Raw genomic sequence first — 18,271 nt, forward strand, 5'->3', positions numbered from 1 at the left:
TAATTTCACAATCTGTTTTGCAAATGCAAACAAAGACAAATAATTCGTCTATAGTATTCGGTAATCGACAGTGGTAAACCTTCACAAAAAAAAAAAGAAAAAAAAAAGAAATGAGTGGTAAACTAACAAAATACCAGGTGGTCTGAACTTCTATCTTAATAAAAAAATATTTAATCGAATTCTTAAATGTCATATTGATGTCGAACAATAAATTTATTGACACACTAAATTCATTGAACATGTTGGGTTCAGTCCGGTTCAGAAATTACTACTGTGTCGTTATAAAACCAAAATTACTATTGTGCCCCCATTTTCTGATCGCTATAAAAAAAACCTAATTTCTCAACTCTAATTCACCTGTCTTTAGATCTACTAAACAAAATCTTTGATAGAAAAAAATGGAAGAAACTAAAAGAAGAGTACTAGATGAAGAAGCCAAAGCTTCTCTAGACATATGGAGGTATATCTTTGGGTTTGCAGATATCGCAGCTGCAAAGTGTGCCATTGATCTTAAAATACCAGAAGCCATTGAAAACCATCCTTCTTCACAGCCCGTAACACTAGCCGAACTCTCCTCCGCCGTCTCCGCCTCTCCCTCACATCTCCGCCGTATAATGAGGTTTCTTGTACACCAAGGAATATTCAAAGAAATCCCCACAAAAGATGGTTTAGCCACAGGCTACGCTAATACGCCACTCTCTCACCGTATGATGATCACAAAACGTGATGGCAAATCGCTGGCTCCTTTTGTTCTCTTCGAAACAACTCCCGAGATGCTCGCTCCATGGTTGAGACTTAGCTCAGTCGTTTCTTCGCCGTTCAACGGTTCAGCTCCACCACCGTTTGATGCAGTGCACGGTAAGGACGTGTGGTCGTTCGCGCAGGATAATCCGTTCCTCAGCGATATGATCAATGAAGCCATGGCTTGTGATGCAAGGCGCGTGGTGCCACGTGTAGCCGGAGCTTGTCACGGCTTGTTTGACGGCGTGGTCACGGTGATTGACGTAGGAGGCGGTACCGGAGAGACGATGGGGATACTCGTAAAGGAGTTTCCTTGGATCAAAGGATTTAACTTTGATCTTCCTCATGTTATTGAAGTTGCTCAAGTCTTGGACGGTGTCGAGAATGTTGAGGGCGATATGTTTGATTCTATCCCCGCATGCGACGCTGTTATCATCAAGGTTATATCTACTTCCGTACTCTTTATTCTCTGATTAATAGTATTCACTAAAATCTAGTTTAATTTTTTCTTACATTTTTCATTTAATTTAGTATTCAAAATCAAATTTCACATAAAAGACAAGAATAAATTGAATTAATTGTTATAAACTAACCTTTTAATTTTAAAGTAAAATGTTAGAAATTCATCATTCTTTTAACTTCGCAATCAGCCTCGTACTAAGCTATACAGTATTAACTATTAAGTATACATTATTATCTGTTTCTTTTGTATTACGTTTGTGTTTACGTTCTATTTTAAAAACTTGTAGTTGTCCTTTTCTTTATTCCCTTTTTTTAAATGATTTTTTTAGTTTTTTTTTTTAAATAGATTTTCGGTTGCACGTAGAGTTTAAATTAAAAGTTCGTAAAACCGACAGATTCGATGGTTCTACACTTTTTTTTTTAACACTTCTACTAGGGTCTAGGTACTAGCCACTGGTTTTGCAGTCGGTATGCTCGGTAACAAATAAGTTATATAAAAAGAAGTGAAAACGAATTTTTTCTTAATTCTAATTAAGTTAATTTGTTTCTGTCAAAGCATTTTTGTTTTTGTCAACAATTGTCGAGCTTACTGTTTCTAAAATCCGATTTTTTTCAAACAGACAAAAGAAATTGAAAATATTTGGATGTAGACATTTAATATTTATTTTCTACCATCTTCCATTAAAACCTGAATAATTTGGATATGACATATTAAAGTAGCGAATCAACTGAGAGCAAGTTAACAACCACTATCAAGTATCAAATAAATAAAGCAACCACTACCAATTTCCCCAGATATTATTAACCAATACAGTACATATATAAGACATCTTTTATATATTAAAAATTGAACAGAATCTCACTTTAAGGATTTGTTTTGCGCATTTTCTCCAAATCATTTTATTTTTTCAGTATTTTTTTTTATTCAGCATTAACAATACAGTATAAGTACTTCTCATAAAGTAGATAGGAAAGCACGAAACTTATAGTTGGTTCTGTATTGAATTCCTTAGTTTTCCAGCATTAATTTTTTTTATTTGAAAAATCTTGATATAAATACTCTAATGTAGGGCTTCAATCATATTTAAATAAATTATATTTATATATCTGATACGTAAAATGTGATAATTGAATGGATGCAGTGGGTGTTACACGATTGGGGAGACAAAGACTGCATAAAGATATTGAAGAATTGCAAAGAAGCGGTCCCACCAAATAACGGGAAAGTATTGATAGTAGAATCGGTGATCGGAGAGAATAAAAAGACGATGATAGTGGACGAAAGAGATGACAAGTTAGAGCACGTGAGATTGATGCTTGATATGGTGATGATGGCTCACACAAGCACAGGCAAAGAACGAACTTTGAAAGAATGGGACTTTGTTCTTAAAGAAGCTGGTTTTGCTCGATATGAGGTTCGGGACATTGATGATGTTCAGTCTCTTATCATCGCGTATCGGTCTTAAAAGAAGGTCATGAAAGATATATCTTTCCTTTGAAAACTCAATAAATTTGTGGTTGTTGTTTGGTGGTAATGTGGTATATACATAACGACGTGTGAATAATTGTGTTGTGTGATAATAATTAAGGCTTGTTTCAGTATCAGCCGTGTTGTTTTTATTTGTATTTTCACATGTTTTTTTCATTAATTTCGTTGATTGTATGTTGACATAAGGATTTTCACCTATTATTTGCTTTTATTTATTGTTAAAGGCTATATAAGATAGATAATCTTATACAATGTGGAATCTTACAATTATATTATTAACATGAAAACAAATTAAAAATTAACTTGCTTAGTTTTCCAAATTATTTTAAATTATCTTGTAAAATATTGATTTTGTGGAAAAATATAATTATTGATAATAATGAAAACTATATGTATCAATAAATATAGATAATCTTATACAATGTGGAATCTTACAATTATATTATTAACATGAAAACAAATTAAAAATTAACTTGCTTAGTTTTCCAAATTATTTTAAATTATCTTGTAAAATATTGATTTTGTGGAAAAATATAATTATTGATAATAATGAAAACTATATGTATCAATAAATACCTTAAGGTTCTCATTCATACTGTCAACATCAAGATGTGGTCCAACAAAAAGACCCAAATATTACGTGGTTATGATGACAGTGTTAGTGGATTAGGGAGATAAAAATATTTTAGTGTAAAGAAGAGGTCCAACTCCAACCCAAATCATTACAATCCCCAACGTACAATTTTTTTTTTTTTTTTTGAACTTGATTCAGTTTCTCAACTATAACATTAAAACCAAATCCACTTCATCTAGTACAACTGTACAAGTACCTATTATCAAATTTCCATATATTTTTTACTTCTTTATAAACCTTTTTTTTTGCTATTCTCTTTTCATTAACTGTATTGCAACTCAAGTTCTCCCATAGTTGGACCTTTAAGTCTATTTTTGCTTAGTTTTAATTGGTTACAACAACTTTACAACTTACAATGAGATTTTGATTTTGATAAGAAAACTAACTTCATAGATTAATAGCTTCACACAGTACATCCATGGAGTTTATCCTTCTCAATCGATCGACTATTTTGTTGCAACCATTATCGAGTTTAATTTCCAAAACAGCATGATATAGAGTGAGAAATATTTTAATTTGATCCAACTTACAATAAATATACAAAAAAAAAAAAATATTGTGTAAATCGTATTTCTGTTCATAAGAAGCCCAAAAGCCCATTAGTCCATTACTAACGAGGGTGATTTACACACGTCACCTTCTTATTGGACCAAAGAATCGCCTCTTTTCCAGCGACGGGCTTACCGATTGCATTCTGCGTTATGAAGCGCACATGACATGTCCCTAAGTTCGATGAAAAAAAAAAAAAAGACATGTCCCTAAGTTCATATATAAACGTGTGTCCGAGATATTCGACAGGTACGCTGATATGTGTTCGTTTGTTGACAATAATCTATAATATTCGGTGATCGAAAGTCATAAACCCATAAGAAAAACAATGATCATAAACTAAGTTTGGATTATTGAATTAATAAACTTTATAGTTTATAAGACCAAAACTACTAATATGCCTCTATTTTCTAATCACTATAAAGGAAACCTAATTCCTCAAATCAAATCACCTGTCTTTTAATTTACTTAACAAAATCTTTGATAGAAACAAAATGGAAGAAAGTAAAAGAAACTTATTAGATGAAAGCTTCTTTAGATATATGGCGGTATGTCTTTGGGTTTGCGGATATTGCAGCTGCAAAGTGTGCCATTGATCTTAAAATACCAGAAGCCATTGAAAACCATCCTTCGTCACAGCCCGTGACACTAACCGAACGCTCCTCTGCCGTCTCTGCTTCTCCTTCACATCTCCGCCGTATAATGAGGTTTCTTGTGCACCAAGGACTCTTCAAAGAAGTCCCCACAAAAGATGGTTTAGCCACAGGATACACTAACACGCCACTCTCTCGCCGTATGATGATCACAAAACGTGATGGAAAATCGGAGGCTCCTTTGCTTCTCTTGGAAACAAGTCCCGAGATGCTTGCTCCATGGTTGAAGCTGAGCTCAGTCGTTTCTTCACCGGCCAACGGTTCAACTCCACCACCGTTTGATGCAGTGCACGGTAAGGATCTGTGGTCATTCGCACAAGATAATCCGTGCCACAGCGAGCTAATCAACGAGGCCATGGCTTGTGATGCCACGTGTAGCGGGAGCTTGTCACGGCTTGTTTGACGGCGTGGCTACGGTGGTTGACGTAGGAGGAGGTACGGGAGATACGATGGGGATACTTGTGAAGGAGTTTCCTTGGATCAAAGGATTCAACTTTGATCTTCCTCATGTTATTGAAGTTGCTCAAGTCTTGGACGGTGTTGAGAATGTTGAGGGCGATATGTTTGATTCTATTCCCGCATGCGACGCTGTTATCATCAAGGTTAACTCTATTTACATACTCTTAGATCTTCTTTTGATTAACTATCAAAAGGGTTCGGATGTCTAACCAAATTTTTTTGGAAAAGTTGGATGTTTAAATTTCAGTATTTATTTTTACCATTCCAAAAACATGAATAATGAAGATATTACACCAAAGTAGCGAATCAATTGATAGAAAGTGTAGAACCACTATCAAGTACCCAACAAATAAAGCAAACACTACTAATTTCCCCAGATATTGTTAACCAATAACCAGATATTTTAATATACTAAACAACATGGAGAAATTGCATTGTCATGTCATTTTCATGTTTTTTTTTTTTTTTTGGGTGCGCTTTCAATAAAAATTTGCAGATTTTATCAAAAGTATGTGGGAAAAGACAAACGTGGTCTAATACGTAAAATGTGATAATTGAATGGGGTGCAGTGGGTGTTACACGACTGGGGAGACAAAGATTGCATAAAGATATTGAAGAATTGCAAAGAAGCTGTCCCACCAAATGTCGGCAAACTGTTGATAGTGGAGTGTGTTATCGGAGAGAAGAAAAATACTATGGTAGTAGAAGAAAGAGATGACAAGTTAGAGCACGTGAGATTGCAGCTTGACATGGTGATGATGGTTCACACAAGCACAGGGAAAGAACGAACTTTGAAAGAATGGGACTTTGTTCTTAAAGAAGCTGGCTTTGCTCGATATGAGGTTCGGGACATTGATGATATTCAGTCTCTTAGAGCGTTTCCAATGGAGTATTTCAAGGAGTGTCTAAAGAATTAAAAAAATAATAATAATTAAAAGTAAGAGAGAGAATGAGACACAATGTCTCATTTGAGAAACTGTAAGACATTGTGTTTAACACTTAGCATCATTTTATTGGTTAAAGCTTTTTTTAATTAATTAAAATTTAAACAAATAATTTATTTATTACAAAAGTATTAAATTATTATATTTGAGAAATTTCTATAGTTTCTCATCATTGGATCATTGGAGATGCTCTTATCATCTCGTATCTATCTTAAAAGAAGGATATGAGAGATTGAATCCTAGCTAAAGAAGAACTAAACCAAAAATTCCTTTGAAAAAACCCTCAATAAATTTGTGAATAATTGTGTTTTGTGAGAATAATTAATCAAGGCTTGTTTGTATTGTTTATTTGTAATTTCACATTTCTTTATATTAATCTCGTTGATTTTTTTTACCAAAATTTTTTTTTGATGTAAAGAAAATAAGAAACTCCAAAATAATAAAAAACTAAATATTCATTAAGAAGCCCAAAAAGCCCAATACTAATAAGGTGATAACACGCGCCACCTTTAAACTGGGCCAAAGAATCCCCTCTCTTCCAGCGATGGGCTTTACGCATTACACTACGCTTCTTCTTCTCTCTCTGGGACCTCCGAAGTAGTAATTTCACGGCGAGATACAGAGCAATTAGAGAATCTTCTCTCTGGTCTATAGCTTCATCAACCGTGAAAAACTTTCTCCAATTACCATTGATTTCATAGGAAGATGAGTGAGAAAGCGAAGAAAGGTCGATTAAATTTCAACGGATTACATCACCCTGTTGTTGATTTCTGGCGACGAGAGGTCGGTGGAATCTCCTCTCGTAATTTCTCCAATCGCTTCTCCGCCTCCGAGGTTTGTGTTTCTCTATTGGATTCGAAAGTTTTGAAGTTTATGGTTCTTCTTCGAGTCTCATTGGTGGATTTAGTAGTATCGTCCAATTGACTAATTATTGTTATGATTTCTTGAAAATAAAACCCATTGATTCATAATTCTCAATTGTTCATGTATATGTAGAATTTGGTTCTGCGTCTAGAGATATACAAGAAGCTAGAGAAGCACAAAGGGTGTGTAAACACAGTGAGTTTCAATGCAGAAGGAGATGTTCTGATTTCGGGTTCCGATGATCGGCGTGTCGTTCTTTGGGATTGGCAACTTGGGAATGTTAAGCTTTCGTTCCATTCAGGACACGCTAATAACGTATTTCAAGCAAAGTTTATGCCTTTCTCTGATGATCGAACCATTGTTACCTGTGCTGCTGATGGAATGGTAAATCCTTTGAGTTGCTTTAAGAAACTCTCTGTTTTATGTTTGTGGCACACTTTACTTAGATTAAATCTCAAACATCTTTAGGTTCGGCGTGCAAGTATTCTTGAGGGTGATAAAGTTGAGACGTCTTTCTTGGGATTGCATCAAGGAAGAGCTCATAAGCTATGTATAGAGCCAGGAAACCCACATATATTTTATACATGTGGTGAAGATGGATTAGTACAACGAGTGAGTAGTAGCTGCATTATTTTTTGGATATCTACTTTAGTATCCTTATTATTTGATTAAAGAAATTGGATTGTTGAATGTTGCCCATTTTCAGTTTGATCTAAGGACTGAAGCCCCTACAGAACTTTTCACTTGTCAATCAGTTGATCCTAGGAGGAGGAACATGGAAGCCATCCAGCTAAACGCTATTGCGATTGACCCGAGAAATTCTAACCTCTTTGCTGTTGGGGGAATGGACGTGTACGCTCGTCTTTATGATGTCCGTAGATTTCAGGGTGACGGTTCAAATGGTTTTACACGAGCCGCAGATCACTTTTGCCCTCCACATCTTATTGGCAATGAAGAAGTTGGAATAACGGGTTTGGCTTTCTCAGAGCAAAGCGAGCTTCTTGTTTCGTACAATGATGAATTCATCTATCTTTTCACACCCGATATGGGATTAGGGTCTAACCCTATCCCATCCTCCCCGATATCCAAGAGTAGTGTCTCAAAATCAGAATCAGCTTCTTCCCCAAAAGATGAGAACGAACACTCAGTTCCTTTGGTTTATAAGGGGCACAAGAACTCTGAGACGGTTAAGGGTGTGAATTTTTTTGGACCTCGGTCTGAATATGTGGTTAGTGGGTCAGACTGTGGGCGGATATTTATTTGGAGGAAAAAAGGTGGGGAGCTTATCCGTGTTATGGAAGCAGATAGGCATGTGGTTAACTGTATTGAGCCTCATCCGCATATTCCTGTGCTTGCTAGCAGTGGAATTGAAAGTGACATCAAGGTGTGGACGTCAAAGGCAGCTGAGAGAGCTACATTACCTGAAAACATCGAACTGGTATGCTTTACTTTTCCATTACTTAAGACTTGATTGTTTTAGTTTATTTTCCTTCGTGCTAGAACCTTCTCTAATTGATGAAACCAATAAGGTGCAATGATTGACATTTATACTATGACATCAAACTAATTTGGCTACTGCTGCTTTGTTTAAAAAATTTCCAGTTACCGAGTCGCTTTCGCATTCCTTGGTTATCGTTTCTTAGCTTCCATGATTATGACGACGAATTATTTGGTAATGGAATGGATATTGGTATTGATGGGAACGAGGGGGAAGATGAATCAATTGATGATGCTGAGGATGATGATGATTCAGATTATAGCAGTGGACTAGATGATAATGATTCTGATGATGACATGGATAGTGATGATGATGTTGATGACATGGATAGTGATGATGAATGTTTTATTGAAATTGATAACAATATGGATAATAATGGTGGTGGTAGTGAGACGAATGTTGATAGTATTAGTGGCAGTCATCAAGATGATGATGATGATGATGATGATTGAATATTGTTTGAAATTTGTGTGTTCCAGCGCAAGCGAACGCCTAGGGGATGGATGTACCGTGTCTCTTCACCGCAGGAACTATTGGCACAACTCTTCTCGCTGCAAAACCGGAGCAGTAGTAGTCCAGAGAGAGAAGGAGAATCATCTTCAGCCACTGGAAGAGAACTTCTTGATCTTATTCTTACCTTCAATGATCAGAGCGATGATGCAACTGATGATGAAGATGGTAATAGCCATGAAGACTTCTTCTCTTGAAAGAAAACTCCTCTAAAAGAATTTGTAAATAATTTTTCGGTCCCTTTAAAACCCTTTATGTATTTTGATTTACCACATGGTTTTTCATTGTTCAATTAAGTCTCAACATTATATGTTTGTGTAAATTATACATATTTGATCATCATAATTCGTCGCATAAAATCATATACTTCTAAGGTTCATAGACATTAAAAATGGAGAATTTGTGGTAATTCAGAATTTATCTTTTTTTTTTAAACACCAAAAAAAAAAGGATTAATTACGTCATTGTAGACTGGTTTTTACGAGGGTAACAAAACATTTTCCCGCGGGAAAATGAAGATGCAAAAGACGACGACGACAGGCAAATTTGCTTGAACTCTCTCAGTTTTCCGGTGCGACTTCGCCGGAATTCATGGCTGCGACTCTTCTGTCTCGTTGCTACCGTATCTACAATTGCGACGCGTGCAAGTGTGTTTCTTCCGAGAATCACCAGACCACGGGGAAACGAAGTCTCGAATTCGACTCAAGATTCTCGAAACCAGTTCGGCTAGTTCTTCGAGACCGATACAAGGTAACTAAGCAGCTCAATGATCCTGCGCTCACTCGGGCTTTACGTGGTTTCGCTGATTCTGGTCTCATGGAGGATGCACTCCAACTGTTCGATGAAATGAACAAAGCTGATACTTTTGTGTGGAATGTGATGATTAAAGGTTTCACTAGCTGTGGGTTATACTTTGAAGCGCTTCAACTTTATTGCAGAATGGTATTTTCAGGGGTCAAAGCTGATTCCTTTACTTATCCTTTCGTGATTAAATCGGTTACAGGAATTTCGTCATTGGAAGAAGGGAAGAAGATTCACGCGATGGTGATCAAGCTTCGGTTTGTTTCAGATGTTTACGTCTGTAATTCTCTTATATCTTTGTACATGAAGCTTGGGTGTTCTTGGGATGCAGAGAAAGTGTTCGAAGAAATGCCTGAGAGAGACATTGTTTCGTGGAATTCCATGATTTCTGGATATCTTGCGCTTGAAGATGGCTTTCGCTCGTTGATGCTATTTAAAGAAATGCTGAAATTTGGGTTTAAGCCTGACAGGTTCAGTACCATGAGCGCTCTTGGTGCTTGTTCTCATGTGTATAGTCCAAACATGGGAAAGGAGTTACATTGCCACGCTGTTCGAAGTAGAATTGAAACTGGTGATGTTATGGTAATGACATCAATCCTTGACATGTACAGTAAATATGGTGAAGTGAGTTATGCAGAGAGAATATTTAAATGTATAATCCAGAGGAACATCGTAGCTTGGAATGTTTTGATAGGATGTTATGCTAGAAACAGCCGAGTCACTGATGCGTTTCTCTGCTTTCAGAAAATGTCAGAGCAAAATGGGTTGCAGCCAGATGTTATTACATTGATCAATCTGCTTCCTGCTTGTGCAATCTTGGAGGGTCGAACAATTCACGGGTATGCTATGAGGAGAGGCTTTCTTCCTCATATAGTATTGGATACTGCTCTGATTGATATGTATGGAGAATGGGGGCAGTTAAAATCAGCTGAGGTTATATTTGATCGAATAGCTGAAAAGAATTTGATCTCATGGAACTCGATTATTGCTGCTTATGTGCAGAACGGGAAGAACTATTCAGCCTTGGAGCTATTTCAAAAACTCTGGGATTCATCGCTTCTACCTGATTCCACAACAATTGCTAGTATTCTACCAGCTTATGCAGAATCTCTATCCTTGAGTGAAGGTAGACAAATTCATGCTTATATAGTTAAGTCTAGATACGGGTCAAACACTATCATCTTGAATTCACTCGTTCACATGTATGCCATGTGTGGTGACCTTGAGGATGCAAGAAAATGTTTCAACCACGTCTTGTTAAAGGATGTTGTTTCATGGAACAGCATCATCATGGCCTATGCAGTACACGGTTTTGGGAGAATTTCGGTTTGCTTATTCTCAGAGATGATTGCTTCTAAAGTAGATCCAAACAAGAGCACCTTTGCTTCACTATTAGCAGCATGTAGCATTTCTGGTATGGTTGATGAAGGATGGGAATATTTCGAGTCGATGAAAAGAGAATACGGGATCGATCCTGGAATAGAGCATTATGGGTACATGCTGGATCTCATTGGCCGTACAGGAAACTTCAGCTCAGCCAAGAGATTCATTAGAGAAATGCCATTTTTGCCAACAGCTCGGATTTGGGGATCTTTGTTAAATGCAAGCAGAAACCATAACGATATAACCGTAGCTGAATTCGCGGCAGAACAGATATTTAAGATGGAACACGATAACACGGGATGTTATGTCTTGCTTTTGAACATGTATGCAGAAGCTCGAAGATGGGAAGATGTAAATAGGATTAAGCTTCTCATGGAGAGCAAAGGCATATCCAGAACATCAAGTCGCAGTACTGTTGAGGCGAAGAGCAAAACGCATGTGTTAACAAACGGAGACAGATCCCACGTGGAGACAAACAAGATCTATGAAGTCTTAGATATTGTCTCGAGGATGATTGGAGAAGAAGAAGAAGAAGACAGTTATGTTCACTATGTCTCGAAGTTGAGACGAGAGACTCTAGCTAAGAGCAGAAGCAATTCACCAAGAAGACATTCGGTAAGGCTCGCCACGTGTTTTGGATTGATCTCTACGGAAACGGGAAGAACAGTTACGGTGAGAAATAACACGAGAATCTGCAGAAAATGTCACGAGTTCTTGGAAAAAGCTTCGAAAATGACAAGAAGAGAGATAGTTGTTGGAGATTCCAAGATATTTCATCACTTCTCCAATGGTCGCTGCTCGTGTGGAAATTACTGGTGAAAACACAGGTTGTGGCTAAAGTAGGTATATATGTATGTTATCAGACAAATGTAAAAAGAAGAAAACATCTTTTGACAAAAAAAATTCATTGATCAACTACATTTTTATTGCTAAAACCCTCGTAAAACAGAGCAAAAGCAGAGTAACAATATTAATAAAACAGAACGAGATATTACACACAATTTGATCCTGATAAAAGCAGAGAAGAAACTTTCAGTCTTGTATTGCAATCCTTTGTAGCTTCGCGGGCAATGTCGACACAATTTTCTCATCCAGCTCTTTTCTCATTTCCACGAGTGTCTGGAACAAGAAGAAGAAACAGAAACAAGTTGCAATGGTTGTCCGATCCAAGTCACTGCAATATGTAAGTAAAAGACTCCTTACCTCTTCGTGGTTCTGAAAATTTTGGATCCCGCATTAGTTGTTAGATATTCTAAATATTCAACTTGTTTTCACATCATCATTATATTGATTTTAGTATCAACGTTTTTAACTCGAATTTTGAAAATAGCTTTTAAAATTTTGATATTTCTATTCGGATTCTTAAAGAATTTTTTAAATTTTGATACCAAATTTACATGATATATGAAAACTAACATTTTCTCACAATTTTGAAAAGGGATATTTGAAAGAAAACATTTCTAACAATTTTTCAAAAATGTTTTAAGTAAATACTTTTGATTTTTAACTAAAAAAGTTTAATTGTATAAAATGTTTGTATTTCTAAAAATACTACCTTCTTCACTATTTCATTCCCAGAATTATTGTTAACTGCAATGTTTTTTTTTTTCTCTTTTGTAAAACTGACATAATACAAAAGTAGATGAGAGTTTTCATAACTCCAAACATTAGACTGAGAGGCTTAGGGTGAGGAGCGTTTTGCCTTGAAGAAAATCTGGATGCGTCGGTAGAACATTCTCGACAGTGTCAGAATGTATGAACATCGTCATCTTGAATTATTTGACTTTGAGAGATAACCATCGGATCTCTTATAAAATCCTTTAGGGATATAGTAGCCAAATTAAAGAAGCACAACTACGAGAATCTATAATATAATTGCCTTAAATGAAAACTTAACCAAATAACGAAAGCAAATCACATTTTTCACCTCAAACCGGATAAAAAGTTCACGAGTTCGTATGACTTGGGAATTGTGGGGACAAAAACATTGAACCTCTCAACCTCACCCCAAATCTGGGGTCATTCAAAAGAACTCAAACGCTTCTCCAACCTATTCAACGCATACCAAGTCGTTCTCTTGTTGATCGTCGCTTGCCATATAATTAACAGTTTCCCACCATAGTTAACTAATTGAATCGTGCGGTAATTACTAGCACGCTTCATATACAGATCACTCAAACCCGGAATCATTCCACTACTTGACTCATACCACCACCAGTATCTACCGCCATTATCATTAATCATTACGTTTTCTACAAGGCACCAAGGTCCAGTTATAGATTCTAGACTCAAACCAAAACAAATACCCGAAGCCAGCTCTAATGTTTCCTTCCATCTTCCTTCTTTTGGATCATATACATAGTTCTTATCCTTGGTGGTAACGTATAGCCTTCCTCTCAAAACTGCAACGTTTTCCTTGTGATTGAAATCGACGCCATTGTCACTAGGGCAAGGCAATGGCTTCCAAGTCTGAGTTTTTAGGTCTAAAACCTCACCCCAATTCATGGATTCCTCTCTTTTTCTGCATCCTCCCATTACATATATCTTCCCATCTAAGAACCAAGACTTGGCGTCTACCCTTGGTAACCTCATGTTAGGAGCACGACGCCACTTGTGACTACAACAATCAAGCACACTAATAACGGCTCTGGATCGTTTGGTCTTGTTTATTCCGCCAATTTGGTAGATTTCCGACCCGGCAGCTACAGTGGTCGAGTTTAATCGAGTAGGAGAATGGGAGGAAGGTAGTTTTACCATTTCTAAACTTAACTCATCCTTAATCTCGCCGCCGTTGGTGATTAGGGTTTCATCAAGAGTGATCCAGCTATGACGACAAGTGGGTGATTTAAGGCATATGTAGAGGCAAGGCTCTGTGGTTCCGATTTGGGATCGAAACGCGTAAATGTCCGGAGAAGTGAGGAGAGAGTAGAAGCTCTTAGAGACTAAAGAGAGGGAACGGTAGTAAGATTTCGAGATCCGAGCTAAGCAATGTAGAACTAGTTCATCTGGAAGTGATGAAAACGATGGAGGTGACGGAGATATCGTAATTTTCTTTTTCTGCGGCGGTTCTACTTTGGCGTCCATAGCAACTAGATATCGTAATTACTAGGGTTTTTTTAGGTCTTCAAAACATACATGTAAAGAATTTTTTCATTGTTCAAAAAGAAAGACCTGATCCAAAATAAAATAGTGAATCGGTTTAACCGGTTCGACAGGATAGTTCCGTTATTAAATTAGAAAAATTTAAGCCATGACCGTACGGTTAAGCTAAGAAATAGCGACGAGCGGAGGACTTGGCAAGCTTAGAGCTTTCTTTGCCCTGGCTACAAGAGATAATCAAATAATCTCTATCTTCTTCGTCGTGGTTGGATTTTCAAAGACGAAAAATTCCGAGAGCTGTTTGGCTAGAGCTTACGATGAAGAAGAGGGAATCGCAAGAAAGCTTAAGAAGGAGATAGATAGAGCTAAACATGCACATAAGCAAAATCTCATGAGGTCCATCTCTAGACAACTAACTAAAAGTTCTAAAAGATCTATAATAATTAGTAAGATCAAACACAGAAAAACAAAAAAAAAAAAAAAAAAAACCTACAGTGACCAATCGCATGATTGCATCCTATGAGAAACAAAACCCCAAATAATATGTTGAAAACAAAGATGAGTTTCAGACAAAAACACATTGGCAGCTTGAGAGCTTATAAGACTTGGGGACGCTAGGCACAACAACATTACAGCTCTCAACCTCCCCGCAGATCCAGGGTCCAAAATGGGGTAACATACGCTCCTCCAACCGAATCACCGCACACCAAATTGTCCTCTCTTCACTGTGAATCCAGTTGTGCCATATAATTAACAGTTTCCCACCATAGTTAACTAACTTAATCGTACGGTAATAATGAAAACCACGCTTTTCGTATAGATCATTCAAACCTTCAAGATCATTCAAACCTTCAACTCTTAGCCACACTCCACGCCTTGAGCAAAACCACTTGTACTTATTGTACTCCTCAGTAAACATTACATTTCCTATAACGCACCAAGGTCCAGTTATAGGTTGCATAACTTTTTCTATGCCACCGGACCGAGTTCCAGTTATAGGTTCTAGATCCACAAACCCCACCTCTGCTAGCCATCTTCCTTCTTTCGGATCATATGCATATTTTTTATGCTTGGTGATTACGTATAGCCTTTCTCCAAAAACTGCTACTTTGTGATTCGAATCGACGGCACCATCACTAGGGCTAGGCAACGGCTTCCAAGTTCGAGTCTTTAGGTCGAAAACCTCACCCCAATTCATGGATTCTTCCTCACTCTTTCTGCATCCTCCCATTACATATATCTTCCCGTCTAAAAAACAAGACTTTGCGTGTACCCTTGACACCTTCATCTTAGGAGCATGACGCCACCTGTGAGTCTGACAATTCAGTACAAAAACGGCTCTGGATGGCTTTCCCTTGACAGTTCCGCCGATTTTGTAGATTTCGGAACCAGCAGCTACAGTGGTTGAGTTTAATCGAGTAAAAGGAAACGAGGAAGAGAGCCTTACCGGTACTAGACTTAGTTCACCCTCAATCTCGGCGAGAGTGAACCAGCGATGCTTGTTGAGTAACCACAGGCACACGTAGAGGCGAGGCTCTGTGGCTCCGATGTGGGATTGGGCCGCGTAGATCTCTGTAGAAGAGAGAAGAGCGTAAAAGCTCTTGGAGACTAAAGAGAGGGAACGGTAGTAAGATTTAGAGATCCGGGCTAAGAAACTTAAAACGATTTCATCTGGAAGTGATGAAATCGACATAGATAATGGAGTTTGAGCTGTAAGAGTCGTCTTCTTCGTTTCCTGCGGTTCTTCTACTTTGGCGGTGTCCATAGCAACGATACCGTGTTTACTAAGCTAAAATTTAGGTCTTCAAAATCAGCGTCTTATATAAAAATAGTGAAAAGGAAATTTTTTCCCTTTATTAAATGTTGAAAACCCTTTTACATTTTTCTAAACAAGTCCCTAATCTAAATAAAATACCAAATCGCCCATGTTTAAAACACATTACAGTATTGAACCATGTTAAAACCGGTTTGAGAACTGAAAGTAATATTTCAATTGATAACATTTAACAACACGCATCCGTTTAACCGGTTCGACCGGATAGTTCCGTTATTAAATTAGAAAAATTTAAGCCAGACCGCTCGGTTAAGCTAAGAAATAGCGAGGAGAGGACTGGGCAAGCTTATTAAATTAGAGTTTTTTTTTTTTTTTTTTTTTTTTTTAATGTTGGCTACAAGTGAGAATCAAAGAATCTCTTTCTTCTTCGTCGTACGTGGTTGGATTTTCAAAGACGAAAAATTCCGAGAGTTGTTTGGGTAGAGCTTACGATGAAGAAGAGGGAATCGCAAGAAAGCTTAAGAAGAAGATAGATAAACATGCTAATGAGAAGAGAAGTGGTTTAAATGGGGAGAAAAGAGCATAAGCAGAATCTCATGAGGTCCATCTCTAGACAACTAACTAAAAAATTCTAAAAGATCTATAATAATTAGTAAGAACAAACACAGAAAAAAGAAAAAAAACAGCATAAATTAAATAAAAAGAAAAATCTGACAAAACAGCTTGCTAGCTTGTCTCTGAATTAAAGGAAAGAGCAAAAAAAACAAAACAAAGAACTAGAGTGAACAATCGCATCCTACTAGACAACTAAACCCCAAATAATATGTTGAAAGCAAAGATGAGTTTCAGACCGAAACACATTGGCAGCTTGAGAGCTTATAAGACTTGGGGACGCTAGGCACAACAACATTGCAGCTCTCAACCTGCCCCCAAATCTGGGGTCCCAAATAAGACATACGCTCCTCCAACCTAATCACAGCACACCAAATTTGCTTGTCTTGGCTGCGAATAAGGTAATTCCTGTCTAGGATCATGACCCACTCGTCCCATATAATTAACAGTTTCCCACCATAGTTAACTAACTGAATCGTACGGTACTCAAAACGACGCTTAGCGTATAGATCATGCAAACCTTCAACTCTTAGCCACGCTCCATGACTTGAGCTATACCACCTGTACTTCCTGCACTCATCAGTAAACATTACATTTCCTATAACGCACCAAGGTCGTCCAGTTATAGGTTTCATAACTTTTTCTATACCGCCGCACCAAGGTCCAGTTATGGGTTGTAGATCCACAGACCCCACGTCTGGTAGCCATCTTACTTCATTCGGAGCATATGCATAGTTGTTATGCTTGGTGATTACGTATAGCCTTTCTCCAAAAACTGCAACTTTGTGATTCGAATCCACGGCATAATTATCACTAGGGCTAGGCAATGGATTCCAAGTCTGAGTCTTTAGGTCGAAAACCTCACCCCAATTCTTGGATTCTTCCTCACTCTTTCTGCATCCTCCTATTACATATATATGTCCGTCTAAAAAACAAGACTTGGCGCCTACCCTTGACACTCTCATGTTAGGAGCACGTCGCCATGTATGACTTCGACAATCAAGCACACCAACGGCTTTGGATCGCTTGCCGTTGACGGTTCCGCCGATTTGGTAGATTTCGGAACCGACAGCTACAGTGGTTGACTTTAACCGAGCGGGAGGATTGGAGGAAGAGAGCCTTACCGGTACTAAACTTAATTCACCCTCAATCTCACCACCGTTGGTGATTAGGGTTTGATCGGGATTCAGAAGAGTGAACCAGCGATGCTTGTTGAGTAACCACAGGCACACGTAGAGGCGAGGCTCTGTGGCTCCGATGTGGGGTCGGGCCGCGTAGATCTCTGTAGAAGAGAGAAGAGCGTAAAAGCTCTTGGAGACTAAAGAGAGGGAACGGTAGTAAGATTTAGAGATCCGGGCTAAGAAACTTAAAACGATTTCATCTGGAAGTGATGAAATCGACATAGATAATGGAGTTTGAGCTGTAAGAGTCGTCTTCTTCGTTTCCTGCGGTTCTTCTACTTTGGCGGTGTCCATAGCAACGATACCGTGTTTACTAAGCTAAAATTTAGGTCTTCAAAATCACCGTCTTATAGAAAACCTAGTGAAAACTGAAAAGGGTAATTGTTTCCTTTGTTAAAATGAAGAATCTTTTACCTTTTTCTATTAACGAACAAGTCCCCTGAATTGAAATAAAATACCAAATTGCCCATGTTTAAAACAGATTTCAGTATCGAACCCTGTTAAAACCGGTTTGAAAACTAAAAGTAATATTTCAAACGATAGCATAAATATCTATTTTAAAAGAAACAAAAACAAGTACAAATGAACGAAGAGTAAAATAAAATTAGATAATAAGAG

The 18,271-nt window shown here is 37.5% G+C and overlaps 7 protein-coding genes across 8 annotated transcripts; 4 read left to right on the forward strand and 3 right to left on the reverse strand.

The window, feature by feature from the left end:
- Nucleotides 1-148: 148 nt before the first annotated feature.
- Nucleotides 149-2,915, forward strand: LOC9305176 (O-methyltransferase 2). The gene is made up of 2 exons (XM_002867041.2): nt 149-1,181; nt 2,346-2,915. The coding sequence occupies exons 1-2, from the start codon at nt 399-401 to the stop codon at nt 2,667-2,669; spliced, it is 1,107 nt and encodes a 368-aa protein (XP_002867087.1). The 5' UTR covers nt 149-398; the 3' UTR covers nt 2,670-2,915.
- Nucleotides 2,916-3,234: 319 nt separating this feature from the next.
- On the forward strand, nt 3,235-5,939 carry LOC9303160 ((R,S)-reticuline 7-O-methyltransferase). Its single transcript, XM_021018702.1, is given in 4 exon segments — nt 3,235-4,398; nt 4,400-4,894; nt 4,896-5,130; nt 5,557-5,939. Coding segments are annotated over 4 exon segments (1,107 nt in total). The 5' UTR covers nt 3,235-4,369; the 3' UTR covers nt 5,905-5,939.
- Nucleotides 5,940-6,487: 548 nt separating this feature from the next.
- Nucleotides 6,488-9,162, forward strand: LOC9303161 (DDB1- and CUL4-associated factor 8). Of its 2 annotated transcripts, none has more exons than XM_021018701.1 (5): nt 6,488-6,765; nt 6,928-7,179; nt 7,264-7,407; nt 7,502-8,233; nt 8,398-9,162. In XM_021018701.1, the coding sequence occupies exons 1-5, from the start codon at nt 6,637-6,639 to the stop codon at nt 8,743-8,745; spliced, it is 1,605 nt and encodes a 534-aa protein (XP_020874360.1). In that variant the 5' UTR covers nt 6,488-6,636; the 3' UTR covers nt 8,746-9,162. The 2 variants fall into 2 exon arrangements, with proteins under 2 accessions (XP_020874360.1, XP_002867089.1); XM_002867043.2 differs by having other exon boundaries at nt 8,773-9,162.
- A 30-nt stretch (nt 9,163-9,192) lies between these two features.
- On the forward strand, nt 9,193-11,922 carry LOC9303162 (pentatricopeptide repeat-containing protein At4g35130, chloroplastic). Its single transcript, XM_021018700.1, has 2 exons — nt 9,193-10,186; nt 10,349-11,922. The coding sequence occupies exons 1-2, from the start codon at nt 9,395-9,397 to the stop codon at nt 11,804-11,806; spliced, it is 2,250 nt and encodes a 749-aa protein (XP_020874359.1). The 5' UTR covers nt 9,193-9,394; the 3' UTR covers nt 11,807-11,922.
- Nucleotides 11,923-12,431: 509 nt separating this feature from the next.
- LOC9303163 (putative F-box/kelch-repeat protein At4g35120) lies at nt 12,432-14,157 on the reverse strand. The gene has a single exon (XM_002869059.2). The coding sequence runs from the start codon at nt 14,069-14,071 to the stop codon at nt 13,007-13,009; it is 1,065 nt and encodes a 354-aa protein (XP_002869105.1). The 5' UTR covers nt 14,072-14,157; the 3' UTR covers nt 12,432-13,006.
- Nucleotides 14,158-14,563: 406 nt separating this feature from the next.
- On the reverse strand, nt 14,564-15,905 carry LOC9305177 (putative F-box/kelch-repeat protein At4g35120). The gene has a single exon (XM_002869060.2). The coding sequence runs from the start codon at nt 15,849-15,851 to the stop codon at nt 14,652-14,654; it is 1,200 nt and encodes a 399-aa protein (XP_002869106.1). The 5' UTR covers nt 15,852-15,905; the 3' UTR covers nt 14,564-14,651.
- A 627-nt stretch (nt 15,906-16,532) lies between these two features.
- Nucleotides 16,533-18,156, reverse strand: LOC9305178 (putative F-box/kelch-repeat protein At4g35120). The gene has a single exon (XM_002869061.2). The coding sequence runs from the start codon at nt 17,945-17,947 to the stop codon at nt 16,706-16,708; it is 1,242 nt and encodes a 413-aa protein (XP_002869107.1). The 5' UTR covers nt 17,948-18,156; the 3' UTR covers nt 16,533-16,705.
- Nucleotides 18,157-18,271: the final 115 nt, after the last annotated feature.

Source organism: Arabidopsis lyrata (assembly GCF_000004255.2).
Source record: "Arabidopsis lyrata subsp. lyrata unplaced genomic scaffold ARALYscaffold_7, whole genome shotgun sequence".
Classification (NCBI taxonomy): Eukaryota; Viridiplantae; Streptophyta; class Magnoliopsida; order Brassicales; family Brassicaceae; genus Arabidopsis; species Arabidopsis lyrata.